At 40.7% G+C, this 17264-nt stretch overlaps 1 protein-coding gene across 1 annotated transcript in view; it reads left to right on the top strand.

Annotated features, from left to right (window-relative positions):
• The first annotated feature begins 4832 nt into the window (after positions 1 to 4832).
• The window catches only part of tspearb (thrombospondin-type laminin G domain and EAR repeats b), a 38793-nt gene continuing 26361 nt past the window's right edge, over positions 4833 to 17264 (top strand). The window contains exons 1-6 of the mRNA XM_082967260.1: positions 4833 to 5041; positions 6879 to 7105; positions 7206 to 7296; positions 11819 to 11978; positions 16450 to 16581; positions 16887 to 17119. Of these exons, the coding sequence (XP_082823386.1) occupies positions 4889 to 5041; positions 6879 to 7105; positions 7206 to 7296; positions 11819 to 11978; positions 16450 to 16581; positions 16887 to 17119 (996 nt within the window). The 5' untranslated portion in view covers positions 4833 to 4888. The remainder of the gene's footprint in view (positions 5042 to 6878; positions 7106 to 7205; positions 7297 to 11818; positions 11979 to 16449; positions 16582 to 16886; positions 17120 to 17264) is intronic.

Raw genomic sequence — 17264 nt, 5'->3', positions numbered from 1 at the left:
CCTCTGTAAGGTTTCTACCCACTGGTTTCTAATGATAATAAACCTCTGTAAGGTTTCTACCCACTGGTCCCTAATGATAATAAACCTCTGTAAGGTTTCTACCCACTGGTCTTTCATGATAATAAACCTCTGTAAGGTTTCTACCCACTGGTTTCTAATGATAATAAACCTCTGTAAGGTTTCTACCCACTGGTTTCTAATGATAATAAACCTCTGTAAGGTTTCTACCCACTGGTTTCTAATGATAATAAACCTCTGTAAGGTTTCTACCCACTGGTCTCTAATGATAATAAACCTCTGTAAGGTTTCTACCCACTGGTTTCTAATGATAATAAACCTCTGTAAGGTTTCTACCCACTGGTCCCTAATGATAATAAACCTCTGTAAGGTTTCTACCCACTGGTCTTTCATGATAATAAACCTCTGTAAGGTTTCTACCCACTGGTCCCTAATGATAATAAACCTCTGTAAGGTTTCTACCCACTGGTCCCTAATGATAATAAACCTCTGTAAGGTTTCTACCCACTGGTCCCTAATGATAATAAACCTCTGTAAGGTTTCTACCCACTGGTCCCTAATGATAATAAACCCATAGCTGAGTGATTATTATTATCTGAGGAGGATTCTCGATCTTCTGAAACAGACACTCCACTACATCTCTAGCATTATAAAATGACCCCTTTTTTAAAGGCAAGTTGAGATAGATCTGTATCACTTAAGATAAGAGTTGATTTATTGACGGTTGGCTACTGATGTTACAATGCTACTGGTAGATATTCCGGTTTGTATGAAGATCATGACAGGAAAACAGAAGCGTTTCTTTATCACCAGGATTTCCTCAGTCAGTAGGCCCACAGACCACAGCTTTAGGGTTTGTAAGATAACTCAGCATAGACAAGGCTATATAGTGTGTCTGGGTTATGGTGGACAGGGTGCTGCGTAGTTGTTTGATGCTCTACATAATCAGGCTATGATTCCCCTCCTCCTCCTCCTCCTCCTCCTCCTCCCATAAAGCTTCCTCTGAGATAACGTGGCTCTGATTAGATTGTCAGCCAAGTGCTGCTATCTATCGTCCATATAAACGGTGAGGTAACCATCCTATCCTTCCTTCTGGTTGTTACTTTGACATTGGGCACCGGTAACTTACAATAACAATGATATCGATTCGAAGATTTACCTTAGTTTAAACATTTTCTGTTAAAATGTGTATACTACGCTTTGCTCATGTCATAGACACATACACTCAGTGGCAAGTTTATTCGGTGCGTGGATTTTACAAGGTGCGGCGTTCAAACGTTCCTCAATTGATATCAAGGGACCGAACGTGTGCCCGGAAAACATTCCCCACACCATTACACCACCAGCCTGTTACCGTAGAAACCGGCCTGTTACCGTAGACACCAGCCTGTTACCGTAGACACCAGCCTGTTACCGTAGACACCAGCCTGTTACCGTAGAAACCAGCCTGTTACCGTAGACACCAGCCTGTTACCGTAGAAACCAGCCTGTTACCGTAGACACCAGCCTGTTACCGTAGAAACCAGCCTGTTACCGTAGACACCAGCCTGTTACCGTAGAAACCAGCCTGTTACCGTAGACACCAGCCTGTTACCGTAGACACCAGCCTGTTACCGTAGAAACCAGGTGACATGCAGTAATTGAAAATTCTATCCATAAACAAGGGAATGGATGGATTTACAGAACACATTTCCAACGGGGCGGTGAAGCCAAACCAGCTGACATCATTCTAGTGACGCCAAATCTTACATTTACATTTTTACATTTTAGTCATTTAGCAGACGCTCTTATCCAGAGCGACTTACAGTAGTGAATGCATACATTTCATTTTATGCATTTTTTTTTATTATTATTATTATTTTTTTGTACTGGTCCCCCCCCCCGTGGGAATCGAACCCACAACCCTGGCGTTGCACACCACCATGCTCTACCAACTGAGCCAAATCTTGACTATCTGCCATCAGCATGACGCAACAAGAACCGGGGTTCGTCGGACCATGCGATGTTTTTCCGCTCCTCAACTGGTGATGGCCACTGGAGCCTCTTCTTCTTGTTTTTGGACGTGATAGGACTGAAACCCGGTGTGGTCGTCTGATGCTATAGCCAATCCGTGACAAGGACCGACGAGTTGTGCGTTCCCGAGATACCGTTCTGCAGACCACTGTTGTGGTCTGTAAGATACTCCTCTAGACAGTAAGATACTCCTCTAGACAGTAAGATACTCCTCTAGCTGGTAATGAGACAGTAAGATACTCCTCTAGACAGTAAGATACTCCTCTAGACAGTAAGATTCTCCTCTAGCTGGTAATGAGACAGTAAGATACTCCTCTAGCTAGTAATGAGACAATAAGATTCTCCTCTAGCTGGTAATGAGACAGTAAGATACTCCTCTAGCTGGTAATGAGACAATAAGATTCTCCTCTAGCTGGTAATGAGACAGTAAGATACTCCTCTAGCTGGTAATGAGACAGTAAGATACTCCTCTAGCTGGTAATGAGACAGTAAGATACTCCTCTAGCTGGTAATGAGACAGTGAGATACTCTTCTAGCTGGTAATGAGACAGTAAGATTATCCTCTAGCTGGTAATGAGAGGATAAGATTCTCCTCTAGCTGGTAATGAGACAGTAAGATTCTCCTCTAGCTGGTAATGAGAGGATAAGATTCTCCTCTAGCTGGTAATGAGACAGTGAGATTCTCCTCTAGCTGGTAATGAGACAGTAAGATTATCCTCTAGCTGGTAATGAGACAGTAAGATTCTCCTCTAGCTGGTAATGAGACAGTAAGATACTCCTCTAGCTGGTAATGAGACAGTAAGATTCTCCTCTAGCTGGTAATGAGACAGTAAGATACTCCTCTAGCTGGTAATGAGACAGTAAGATACTCCTCTAGCTGGTAATGAGACAGTAAGATACTCCTCTAGCTGGTAATGAGACAGTAAGATACTCCTCTAGCTGGTAATGAGACAGTGAGATACTCCTCTAGCTGGTAATGAGACAGTAAGATACTCCTCTAGCTGGTAATGAGACAGTAAGATACTCCTCTAGCTGGTAATGAGACAGTAAGATTCTCCTCTAGCTGGTAATGAGAGGATAAGATTCTCCTCTAGCTGGTAATGAGACAGTAAGATACTCCTCTAGCTGGTAATGAGAGGATAAGATTCTCCTCTAGCTGGTAATGAGACAGTGAGATTCTCCTCTAGCTGGTAATGAGACAGTAAGATTATCCTCTAGCTGGTAATGAGACAGTAAGATCTCCTCTAGCTGGTAATGAGACAGTAGATACTCCTCTAGCTGGTAATGAGACAGTAAGATCTCCTCTAGCTGGTAATGAGACAGTAAGATACTCCTCTAGCTGGTAATGAGACAGTAAGATACTCCTCTAGCTGGTAATGAGACAGTAAGATACTCCTCTAGCTGGTAATGAGACAGTAAGATACTCCTCTAGCTGGTAATGAGACAGTAAGATACTCCTCTAGCTGGTAATGAGACAGTAAGATACTCCTCTAGCTGGTAATGAGACAGTAGATACTCCTCTAGCTGGTAATGAGACAGTGAGATTCTCCTCTAGCTGGTAATGAGACCGTGAGATTCTCCTCTAGCTGGTAATGAGACAGTAAGATACTCCTCTAGCTGGTAATGAGACAGTAAGATACTCCTCTAGGTGGTAATGAGACAGTGAGATACTCCTCTAGCTGGTAATGAGACGATAAGATACTCCTCTAGCTGGTAATGAGACAGTGAGATTCTCCTCTAGCTGGTAAACAGTCTGAATGAGCCATTACCTGCACATTATTTGGAGGAACTCCTGTTGACATGTGGAACTCACAGTGAGGTCTGTCACCGATGTCCTCTGTCTTTGCCAATTACTTTTACCTAGAATTCACGTTAACACTCAATGCTTTATTACTCGTTCATGAGCATATGTATGAGCCTCGGATGAAAGCAGAACGTGGATCTTTTTATGTGTTATATATACTGTGTAGGTATTCAGGACAGCACGGGGAGGTTGTTGTGCTGATAATAAGAGCTGAAGTATTTTGACAGGGTTGTCTGGCTTCTCAAAAATATCTGTTGTGTTGAGTTTGTTTCTCTTTGAAATCTGATCCATTGTGTACTCTCTCTCTCTCACTCTCTTTCTTTCTCTAGTTCTCTCTCTCGGTTTCTCTCTCTCTCTCTCTTTCTTTCTCTAGTTCTCTCTCTCGGTTTCTCTCTCTCGCTCTCTTTCTCTCTCTAGTTCTCTCTCTCTCTTTCTCTCTCTCTCTCTTTCTCTCTCTAGTTCTCTCTCTCGGTTTCTCTCTCTCTCTCTTTCTCTCTCTAGTTCTCTCTCTCGGTTTCTCTCTCTCTCTCTCTCTCTTTCTCTCTGTCTGTTTCTCTCTTTCTCTCTCTCTCTATTTCTCTCTTTGTTTCTCTCTCTATTTCTCTCTCTCTGTTGCTCTCTCTCTCTCTCTCTCTCTCTCTCTAATGATTCCTCCTTTGGCTCACTGAGGTAAAACAGAACTTCAACCCTGGCTCCTGTCCACATGGACAATACTCTGGGCTATATAATTGCGGTCACTTCAGCACACTTATTTAAAACCAAAGTTTGCCTCTCTTCCTTATCGCTGATATGAGTGTTTGTGTTTGTAACTTATCTTCATAGATTCTCTGATTTGCCCCTGTCTATCCCATCTCTTTATGGGTTGATACAACACTGATACAATCTATATCTAACCTGTATCCTCCCTCCCTCCCTCCCTCCCTCCCTCCCTCCCTCCCTCCCTCCCTCCCTCCCTCCGTCCCTCCCTCCCTCTGACCTGTAGATCTGTTACCTCTGGACTTCCTGTCGCGGGTCTTACCACCTGACGGGGAGCCCCCCCTGCCTGAAGTGCACATGGTCCAGTCCAGGGGGGCCCGGGGCCTGCAGCTAGCCGGCTCTCAGGGGGCCCTCAGCTTCCCCGCCTCGCAGCTTTTCACCAACTGTGACAACTTCCCTTCTGAGTTCTCCTTCGTGGTCACGCTCAAAATCCCACGCCTTGCCAACAAGGTGAGGAAGAGGAAGACAACATGACGACAGAAACCACGACGACAGAAAGCAGTGCTAATATAGTTCTAATATACACTCTGAGTATTATAGTCCTAATATAGTTCTAATATAGTTCTAATATAGTTCTAATATAGTTCTATTATAGTTCTAATATAGTTCTAATATAGTTCTAATATAGTTCTAATATAGTTCTAATATAGTTCTAATATAGTTCTAATATAGTTCTAATACAGTTCTAATACAGTTCTAATATAGTTCTAATATAGTTCTAATACAGTTCTAATACAGTTCTAATATAGTTCTAATATAGTTCTAATATAGTTCTAATATAGTTCTATTATAGTTCTATTATAGTTCTAATATAGTTCTAATATAGTCCTAATATAGTTCTAATATACACTGAGTATTATAGTTCTAATATAGCTCTAATAGTTCTAATATAGTTATAATATACACTCTGCATATTATAGTTCTAATATAGTTGTAATATAGTTCTAATAGTTCTAATATAGTTCTAATATAGTTATATTATAGTTCTATTATAGTTCTAATATAGTTCTAATATAGTTCTAATATAGTTATAATATACACTCTGAGTATTATAGTTCTAATATAGTTCTAATATAGTTATAATATAGTTCTAATATACACTGAGTATTATAGTTCTAATATAGTTCTAATATAGTTATAATATACACTCTGAGTATTATAGTTCTAATATAGTTCTAATATAGTTCTAATATAGTTCTATTATAGTTCTAATATACACTGAGTATTATAGTTCTAATATAGTTATAATATACACTCTGAGTATTATAGTTCTAATAGTTCTATTATAGTTCTAATATAGTTCTAATATAGTTCTAATATAGTTCTAATATAGTTCTAATAGTTCTAATATAGTTCTAATATAGTTCTAATATAGTTCTAATATACACTGAGTATTATAGTTCTAATATAGTTATAATATACACTCTGAGTATTATAGTTCTAATATAGTTCTAATATAGTTGTAATATAGTTCTAATATAGTTCTAATATAGTTCTAATATAGTTGTATTATAGTTCTAATATAGTTCTAATATAGTTCTAATATAGTTCTAATATACACTGAGTATTATAGTTCTAATATAGTCCTAATATAGTTCTAATATAGTTCTATTATAGTTCTATTATAGTTCTATTATAGTTCTAATATAGTTGTAATATAGTTCTATTATAGTTCTATTATAGTTCTATTATAGTTCTATTATAGTTCTAATATAGTTCTATTATAGTTCTAATATAGTTCTAATATAGTTCTAATATAGTTCTATTATAGTTCTAATATAGTTCTAATATAGTTCTATTATAGTTCTAATATAGTTCTAATATAGTTCTAATATAGTTCTAATATACACTGAGTATTATAGTTCTAATATAGTTCTATTATAGTTCTATTATAGTTCTAATATAGTTCTAATATAGTTCTAATATAGTTCTATTATAGTTCTAATATAGTTCTAATATAGTTCTATTATAGTTCTAATACAGTTCTATTATAGTTCTAATATGGTTCTAATATAGTTCTATTATAGTTCTAATATAGTTCTATTATAGTTCTAATATAGTTCTATTATAGTTCTAATATAGTTCTAATATAGTTCTATTATAGTTCTACTATAGTTCTAATATAGTTCTAATATAGTTCTAATATACACTGAGTATTATAGTTCTAATATAGTTCTATTATAGTTCTACTATATTGTTGGTCAGTGTCTCTCTCAGTGTGTCCTGGGTGTACTTGTCGTTAGTGTCTCTCCTTCATACTGTCCCTGTCCTGTCTCCTGTCCTCCAGAGGAACGAGTACATCTTCTCGTTGGTGGAGGAGGAGTCAGACCGGCTGCTGATTGGTCTGCTTGTCTCTCAGGAGAGGCTCCACTTCCTGTTCCAGGGCCCGACAGGCAGGAAACGGATCACGTTCAAGGAGGTGCGGCTGGCGGACAACCACTGGCACACCGTGGTGGTGGCCGTCACCGGCTGCTATGCTACACTCAGAGTGGACTGCGGTACTGCCCTGGAGCTGTGAGTCACACACACACACACACAGACACACACACACACACACACACACACACACTACGACACCCTTGTTTAAAATGAGGGTTTTTGTTCTCCCCCCCAGGGTCTATGAGAAGCCTTTCCCCAGTGATCTCTGCACCGCCCATTCCAGGTTCTACATCGGCAGCAGGAGACGGTGGAAGGGGCTGTTCTCTGTGAGTTTTCTCTCTTTGTCCTCCTGCATGCTTTAAGTCTGGTCCCTTCCTCTCTCTATAACAGGGAACATTACCCATAACTCACCTTCCTCTCTCTATAACAGGGAACATTACCCATAACTCACCTTCCTCTCTCTATAACAGGGAACATTACTAACTAACCTTCCTCTCTCTATAACAGGGAACATTACCCATAACTCACCTTCCTCTCTCTATAACAGGGAACATTACTAACTAACCTTCCTCGCTCTATAACAGGGAACATTACTAACTAACCTTCCTCTCTCTATAACAGGGAACATTACTAACTAACCTTCCTCTCTCTATAACAGGGAACATTACTAACTAACCTTCCTCTCTCTATAACAGGGAACATTACTAACTAACCTTCCTCTCTCTATAACAGGGAACATTACTAACTAACCTTCCTCTCTCTATAACAGGGAACATTACTAACTAACCTTCCTCTCTCTATAACAGGGAACATTACTAACTAACCTTCCTCTCTCTATAACAGGGAACATTACCCATAACTCACCTTCCTCTATCTATAACAGGGAACATTACCCATAACTCACCTTCCTCTCTCTATAACAGGGAACATTACTAACTAACCTTCCTCTATCTATAACAGGGAACATTACTAACTAACCTTCCTCTCTCTATAACAGGGAACATTACCCATAACTAACCTTCCTCTCTCTATAACAGGGAACATTACTAACTAACCTTCCTCTCTCTATAACAGGGAACATTACCCATAACTAACCTTCCTCTCTCTATAACAGGGAACATTACTAACTCACCTTCCTCTCTCTATAACAGGGAACATTACTAACTAACCTTCCTCTCTCTATAACAGGGAACATTACCCATAACTCACCTTCCTCTCTCTATAACAGGGAACATTACTAACTAACCTTCCTCTCTCTATAACAGGGAACATTACCCATAACTCACCTTCCTCTCTCTATAACAGGGAACATTACTAACTAACCTTCCTCTATCTATAACAGGGAACATTACTAACTAACCTTCCTCTCTCTATAACAGGGAACATTACTAACTAACCTTCCTCTCTCTATAACAGGGAACATTACTAACTAACCTTCCTCTATCTATAACAGGGAACATTACCCATAACTCACCTTCCTCTCTCTATAACAGGGAACATTACCCATAACTCACCTTCCTCTCTCTATAACAGGGAACATTACTAACTAACCTTCCTCTCTCTATAACAGGGAACATTATCCATAACTAACCTTCCTCTCTCTATAACAGGGAACATTACTAACTAACCTTCCTCTCTCTATAACAGGGAACATTACTAACTAACCTTCCTCTCTCTATAACAGGGAACATTACTAACTAACCTTCCTCTATCTATAACAGGGAACATTACTAACTAACCTTCCTCTCTCTATAACAGGGAACATTATCCATAACTAACCTTCCTCTCTCTATAACAGGGAACATTACTAACTAACCTTCCTCTCTCTATAACAGGGAACATTACCCATAACTAACCTTCCTCTCTCTATAACAGGGAACATTACTAACTAACCTTCCTCTCTCTATAACAGGGAACATTACTAACTAACCTTCCTCTCTCTATAACAGGGAACATTATCCATAACTAACCTTCCTCTCTCTATAACAGGGAACATTACTAACTAACCTTCCTCTCTCTATAACAGGGAACATTACCCATAACTAACCTTCCTCTCTCTATAACAGGGAACATTACTAACTAACCTTCCTCTCTCTATAACAGGGAACATTACTAACTAACCTTCCTCGCTCTATAACAGGGTCTGTTACTAACTCTCTCTCTATAACAGGGTCTGTTACTAACTCTCTCTCTATAACAGAGTCTGTTACTAACTCTCTCTCTATAACAGGGTCTGTTACTAACTCTCTCTCTCTCTATAACAGGGTCTGTTACTAACTCTCTCTCTCTCTATAACAGGGTCTGTTACTAACTCTCTCTCTCTCTATAACAGGGTCTGTTACTAACTCTCTCTCTCTCTATAACAGGGTCTGTTACTAACTCTCTCTCTCTATAACAGAGTCTGTTACTAACTCTCTCTCTCTCTATAACAGGGTCTGTTACTAACTCTCTCTCTATAACAGGGTCTGTTACTAACTCTCTCTCTCTCTATAACAGGGTCTGTTACTAACTCTCTCTCTCTCTATAACAGGGTCTGTTACTAACTCTCTCTCTCTCTATAACAGGGTCTGTTACTAACTCTCTCTCTCTCTATAACAGGGTCTGTTACTAACTCTCTCTCTCTCTATAACAGGGTCTGTTACTAACTCTCTCTCTCCTATAACAGAGTCTGTTACTAACTCTCTCTCTCTATAACAGGGTCTGTTACTAACTCTCTCTCTCTATAACAGGGTCTGTTACTAACTCTCTCTCTATAACAGGGTCTGTTACTAACTCTCTCTCTCTCTATAACAGAGTCTGTTACTAACTCTCTCTCTCTCTATAACAGGGTCTGTTACTAACTCTCTCTCTCTCTATAACAGAGTCTGTTACTAACTCTCTCTCTCTCTATAACAGGGTCTGTTACTAACTCTCTCTCTCTCTATAACAGAGTCTGTTACTAACTCTCTCTCTCTATAACAGGGTCTGTTACTAACTCTCTCTCTCTATAACAGGGTCTGTTACTAACTCTCTCTCTATAACAGGGTCTGTTACTAACTCTCTCTCTATAACAGGGTCTGTTACTAACTCTCTCTCTCTCTATAACAGGGTCTGTTACTAACTCTCTCTCTCTCTATAACAGGGTCTGTTACTAACTCTCTCTCTCTCTATAACAGGGTCTGTTACTAACTCTCTCTCTCTCTATAACAGGGTCTGTTACTAACTCTCTCTCTCTCTATAACAGGGTCTGTTACTAACTCTCTCTCTCTCTATAACAGGGTCTGTTACTAACTCTCTCTCTCTCTATAACAGGGTCTGTTACTAACTCTCTCTCTCTCTATAACAGGGTCTGTTACTAACTCTCTCTCTGTAAGTCGCTCTGGATAAGAGCGTCTGCTAAATGACTAAAATGTAAAATGTAAAAATGTAACAGAGTCTGTTACTAACTCTCTCTCTCTCTATAACAGGGTCTGTTACTAACTCTCTCTCTCTCTCTATAACAGGGTCTGTTACTAACTCTCTCTCTCTCTATAACAGGGTCTGTTACTAACTCTCTCTCTCTATAACAGGGTCTGTTACTAACTCTCTCTCTCTATAACAGGGTCTGTTACTAACTCTCTCTCTATAACAGGGTCTGTTACTAACTCTCTCTCTCTATAACAGGGTCTGTTACTAACTCTCTCTCTATAACAGGGTCTGTTACTAACTCTCTCTCTCTCTATAACAGGGTCTGTTACAAACTCTCTCTCTCTATAACATGGTCTGTTACTAACTCTCTCTCTCTCTATAACAGGGTCTGTTACTAACTCTCTCTCTCTCATAACAGGGTCTGTTACTAACTCTCTCTCTCTATAACAGGGTCTGTTACTAACTCTCTCTCTCTATAACAGGGTCTGTTACTAACTCTCTCTCTATAACAGGGTCTGTTACTAACTCTCTCTCTCTCAGGGTCTGTTACTAACTCTCTCTCTCTCTATAACAGGGTCTGTTACTAACTCTCTCTCTATAACAGGGTCTGTTACTAACTCTCTCTCTCTCTATAACAGGGTCTGTTACTAACTCTCTCTCTATAACAGGGTCTGTTACTAACTCTCTCTCTCTCTATAACAGGGTCTGTTACTAACTCTCTCTCTCTCTATAACAGGGTCTGTTACTAACTCTCTCTCTCTATAACAGGGTCTGTTACTAACTCTCTCTCTCTCAGGGTCTGTTACTAACTCTCTCTCTATAACAGGGTCTGTTACTAACTCTCTCTCTCTATAACAGGGTCTGTTACTAACTCTCTCTCTCTATAACAGGGTCTGTTACTAACTCTCTCTCTCTATAACAGGGTCTGTTACTAACTCTCTCTCTCTCTATAACAGGGTCTGTTACTAACTCTCTCTCTCTCTATAACAGGGTCTGTTACTAACTCTCTCTCTCTCTATAACAGGGTCTGTTACTAACTCTCTCTCTCTCTATAACAGGGTCTGTTACTAACTCTCTCTCTCTCTATAACAGGGTCTGTTACTAACTCTCTCTCTCTCTATAACAGGGTCTGTTACTAACTCTCTCTCTCTCTATAACAGGGTCTGTTACTAACTCTCTCTCTCTCTATAACAGGGTCTGTTACTAACTCTCTCTCTCTCTATAACAGGGTCTGTTACTAACTCTCTCTCTCTCTATAACAGGGTCTGTTACTAACTCTCTCTCTCTCTATAACAGGGTCTGTTACTAACTCTCTCTCTCTCTATAACAGGGTCTGTTACTAACTCTCTCTCTCTCTATAACAGGGTCTGTTACTACACTCTCTCTCTCTCTATAACAGGGTCTGTTACTAACTCTCTCTCTCTATAACAGGGTCTGTTACTACTCTCTCTCTCATAACAGGGTCTGCTGCGACAGCTGGTTCTGTTGCCTGGGTCAGATGCCACCTCCCAGGTTTGTCCCTCTTCAGACCCCAGACTGGCAGTCCTCTCTGTCCCTCAGGCCCTGCTCACCATGCCCATCACACCCACTGGGAATGACATAGTCCCTCTGTATCCTTATGGTGAGTAGAGATTATATACTACCCTCTATCCTCTGTGTCCTTACGGTGAGTAGAGATTATATACTACCCTCTATCCTCTGTGTCCTTATGGTGAGTAGAGATTATATACTACCCTCTATCCTCTGTGTCCTTATGGTGAGTAGAGATTATATACTACCCTCTATCCTTATGGTGAGTAGAGATTATATACTACCCTCTACCCTCTATCCTCTGTATCCTTACGGTGAGTAGAGATTATATACTACCCTCTATCCTCTGTATCCTTACGGTGAGTAGAGATTATATACTACCCTCTATCCTCTGTGTCCTTATGGTGAGTAGAGATTATATACTACCCTCTATCCTCTGTGTCCTTACGGTGAGTAGAGATTATATACTACCCTCTATCCTCTGTATCCTTACGGTGAGTAGAGATTATATACTACCCTCTATCCTCTGTGTCCTTATGGTGAGTAGAGATTATATACTACCCTCTATCCTCTGTGTCCTTATGGTGAGTAGAGATTATATACTACCCTCTATCCTCTGTATCCTTACGGTGAGTAGAGATTATATACTACCCTCTATCCTCTGTATCCTTACGGTGAGTAGAGATTATATACTACCCTCTATCCTCTGTGTCCTTATGGTGAGTAGAGATTATATACTACCCTCTACCCTCTATCCTCTGTGTCCTTATGGTGAGTAGAGATTATATACTACCCTCTATCCTCTGTGTCCTTACGGTGAGTAGAGATTATATACTACCCTCTATCCTTATGGTGAGTAGAGATTATATACTACCCTCTATCCTCTATCCTCTGTATCCTTACGGTGAGTAGAGATTATATACTACCCTCTATCCTTATGGTGAGTAGAGATTATATACTACCCTCTATCCTTATGGTGAGTAGAGATTATATACTACCCTCTATCCTCTGTGTCCTTATGGTGAGTAGAGATTATATACTACCCTCTATCCTCTGTATCCTTACGGTGAGTAGAGATTATATACTACCCTCTATCCTCTGTATCCTTATGGTGAGTAGAGATTATATAGTACCCTCTACCCTCTGTATCCTTACGGTGAGTAGAGATTATATACTACCCTCTATCCTCTGTATCCTTACGGTGAGTAGAGATTATATACTACCCTCTATCCTCTGTATCCTTACGGTGAGTAGAGATTATATACTACCCTCTATCCTCTGTATCCTTACGGTGAGTAGAGATTATATACTACCCTCTATCCTCTGTATCCTTACGGTGAGTAGAGATTATATACTACCCTCTATCCTCTGTATCCTTACGGTGAGTAGAGATTATATACTACCCTCTATCCTCTGTATCCTTACGGTGAGTAGACCTGTGGACGGTTTTGCGTTGAGCTCTCCAAAACAATCACAATCTTCCTGGAGGATGATTCTCTCTGTCCCCTCCATGACTGGCTGGGTTTGGATTTGTTTAATAGTTGTAAATAGTTGGGTTGTGATGGTATGATGAACAGGGTAACTGTATCTGCGATTTGAGTCAGTGGTTGTGACAGTGATGTAAAGGGGGTCCGGGTGTTTCACGTGTCGCTCTGTGAAAACACAGCGGATGGGACCGGCTTGTTGTGTATACTGCCGTTCTCCTGATAGACGTGGGGTAGGTTCAGATTACCTGGTCCGGTTATATAAAGTGCATTTTAGAAAGTATTCAGACCCCTTTGACTTGTTCCACATTTTGTTACATTACAGCCTTATTCTAACACGGATTAAATTGTATTTCCCCCCCCCCCCCCTCATCAATCTACACACAATACTTCATCATGACAAATCAACATTTAAAAAAAAATCCTTTTTGCAAATGTATTCAAAATAAAAAACTGAAATATCACATTTACATAAATATTCAGACCCTTTACTCAGTACTTTGTTGAAGCACCTTTGCCAGCGATTACAGCTTTGAGTCTTCTTGGGTATGACGCTACAAGCTTGGAACACCTGTATTTGGGGAGTTTCTCCCATTCTTCTCTGCAGATCCTCTCAAGCTCTGTCAGGTTGGATGGGGAGCGTCGCTGCACAGCTATTTTCAGGTCTCTCCAGAGATGTTCGATCGGGTTCAAGTCCGGGCCACTCAAGGACATTCAGAGATTTGTCCCGAAGCCACTCCTGCGTTGTCTTGGCAGTGTGCTTAGGGTCGTTGTCCTGTTGGAAGGTGAACCTTCACCCCAGTCTGAGGTCCTGAGCGCTCTGGAGCAGGTTTTCATCAAGGATCTCTCTGTATTTTACTCCGTTCATCTTTCCCTCGATCCTGACTAGTCTCACAGTCTCTGCCGCTGAGGCCACTGTGTTCTTTGGGAAATGTTTTGGTACCCTTCCCCAGATCTGTGCCTCATGGCTTGGTTTTTGCTCTGACGTGCACTGTCAACTGTGGGACCTTATATAGACCAGTGTGTGTCTTTCCAAATCATGTCCAATCACTTGAATTTACCACAGGTGGACTCCAATCAAGTTGTAGAAACATCTCAAGGATGATCAATGGAAACAGGAAGCACCTGAGCTCAATTTAGAGTCTCATAGCAAAGGGTCTGAATACTTACGTCAATAAAGTATTTCTGTTTTTTATTTTATACATTTCCAAACATTTCGAAAAATCTGTTTTATCTTTGCCATTATGGGGTATTGTGATGTCATTACGGGGTATTGTGATGTCATTACGGGGTATTGTGATGTCATGATGGGGTATTGTGATGTCATTACGGGGTATTGTGATGTCATTACGGGGTATTGTGATGTCATTACGGGGTATTGTGATGTCATTACGGGGTATTGTGATGTCATTACGGGGTATTGTGATGTCATGACGGGGTATTGTGTGTAGATTCATGAGGAAATAAGGCTGTAACGTTTTGGAGGTGAAAAAGTGAAGGGGTCTGAATACTTTACGAATGCACTGTATTTGGGCAGTAACTGTAGGGCTCTGGGGTAAAAGAAGAAAAAAGAAAAGTAGGGCACTATTTATTGAATATTGTGTCGTTTGGGACCCGGACATTGTGCAGGCTTTAACAGAATGAAGACTATCAGAACGTTACTCTACATGACGTCAGGACATAGCTATCGGATCCAAAACTAAACGATCCCTCACTCACTAATTGTGTATTTAAGATCTCATTTGTTCGCTTTCACACTTTACTACTGTGAATAGAATCCAAGTGCAACACTTCATTCAGACAGCTTGATTGATGTGTCTTGGTCTTCATCCGCCGAGTGTGAATATGAAATCTGTCATTGAATACGTACTTTATCTGTTTACTGCCGGCTGTACGTTCATCATCAGTGATTCAGTGTGGTTTTGGCCACAGCTCATCTTGTCTTGGCAGAACAATGAACCGTCTTTCGTGAGTGGGAGCGCGTTTTTTTGATTTGGAAGCTCCCCAGCTCAACTGCAGCTAGTAAATCAAGACATCGACATGAAACACTGAGCAGCAAGGTTTAGTAGTGGCGGGACCACTGTGGAAATAAGGCTTTATGCTGTTTTTTTTAATCTTCCCATCATTGTTTATTTATGTAATGCCTCTATGTGGAGACTACCACTGTTATTTTAGTAAATTCATTAAAATCAAGCAATGTTTTCCACCTCTCATTACACCTCCATATTGGTTAGGAGCTGTCATTACACCTCCATATTGGTTAGGAGCTGTCATTACACCTCCATATTGGTTAGGAGCTGTTATTACACCTCCATATTGGTTAGGAGCTGTTATTACACCTCCATATTGGTTAGGAGCTGTTATTACACCTCCAAATTGGTTAGGAGCTGTCATTACACCTCCATAATGGTTAGGAGCTGTTATTACACCTCCATATTGGTTAGGAGCTGTCATTACACCTCCATATTGGTTAAGAGCTGTCATTACACCTCCATATTGGTTAGGAGCTGTTATTACACCTCCATATTGGTTAGGAGCTGTTATTACACCTCCATATTGGTTAGGAGCTGTCATTACACCTCCATATTGGTTAGGAGCTGTCATTACACCTCCATATTGGTTAGGAGCTGTTATTACGCCTCCATATTCGTTAGGAGCTGTCATTACACCTCCATATTGGTTAGGAGCTGTTATTACACCTCCATATTGGTTAGGAGCTGTCATTACACCTCCATATTGGTTAGGAGCTGTCATTACACCTCCATATTGGTTAGGAGCTGTTATTACGCCTCCATATTCGTTAGGAGCTGTCATTACACCTCCATATTGGTTAGGAGCTGTTATTACACCTCCATATTGGTTAGGAGCTGTCATTACGCCTCCATATTCGTTAGGAGCTGTCATTACACCTCCATATTGGTTAGGAGCTGTTATTACACCTCCATATTGGTTAGGAGCTGTTATTACAACTCCTTATTGTTTCCCCATACCTCTAGCCACCAGACATGTACGACAATTGAATAGGCTCATCGGGATCAATTCAATTCCATTTACAATGCTCTCTCTCCTCCGTAACAGAGGCGGAAGTTCGTATAACCCTGGGGACCCAGCCCCCCTGTGCCAAGGCAGAGCAGGGCCAGCTGTGGTTTAACACACTGAAGAAAGGCCTGTTCCTGTGTGATGGACGACTGTGGCTGCCTCTGCTGCAAGGTGAGATTTCTGTCTGACCCGAAGTAATAGATTTCAGACCAGGAGTAGGCAACCCTGGGTTCTGCAGTGCCAAAGGCATGTCATGGTTCGGATTCAATGGGAGACCAGGTGTGATGAATTTAACCAACTATGTTTGGTGAGGTGATTGGTGGAAGCAGATGTGAGGTAGTTTGGCTCTGGGCACACCAGGACCAAGGGTAACCTCTTCCTGGTCTAAATATTGTTTTGTGTTCAGAAATAATCACTTTATTCTATAGCCTAGATGCATCAGTGATAACTGACTAACGCTATTCTCTATTCCACAGAGAAAGAGCGTCTGGACTACGTTGAAGACTACCAAGACCTTTACACCAACTCGGAAACGTTCGACATCGAGGTGTTCCACATCCCCTCCCAAGGACTGTTCGCTGCCACAGCCAATCGCGAGGCCAAGCCGGGCTCCGGGATCTACAAGTGGGTTGACGGGAAGTTTCAAGTGTATCAGAACATCATCACCTACGAAGCACGGGCGTGGAAGTACTTCACTGTGGGCAACAAGGTCAGTACCTGTCTAGGTATGGTTTATGGTCAAAAGTAGTGCACTACAAAACAGAGTAGGGTGCCATTTGGGACATAACCCAAGATTTAAAGTCATCTTAATACGACTAGTGACTAGTTTGACTTGATAAACTTTCCCAGTGGTC

The sequence above is a fragment of the Salmo salar genome, chromosome 21, assembly GCF_965601325.2.
Source record: "Salmo salar chromosome 21, fSalSal1, whole genome shotgun sequence".
In the NCBI taxonomy this organism is placed as follows: Eukaryota; Metazoa; Chordata; class Actinopteri; order Salmoniformes; family Salmonidae; genus Salmo; species Salmo salar.
Note: the sequence above shows the minus strand (reverse complement) of the source record. Positions and strands in the feature narration are given on the sequence as shown.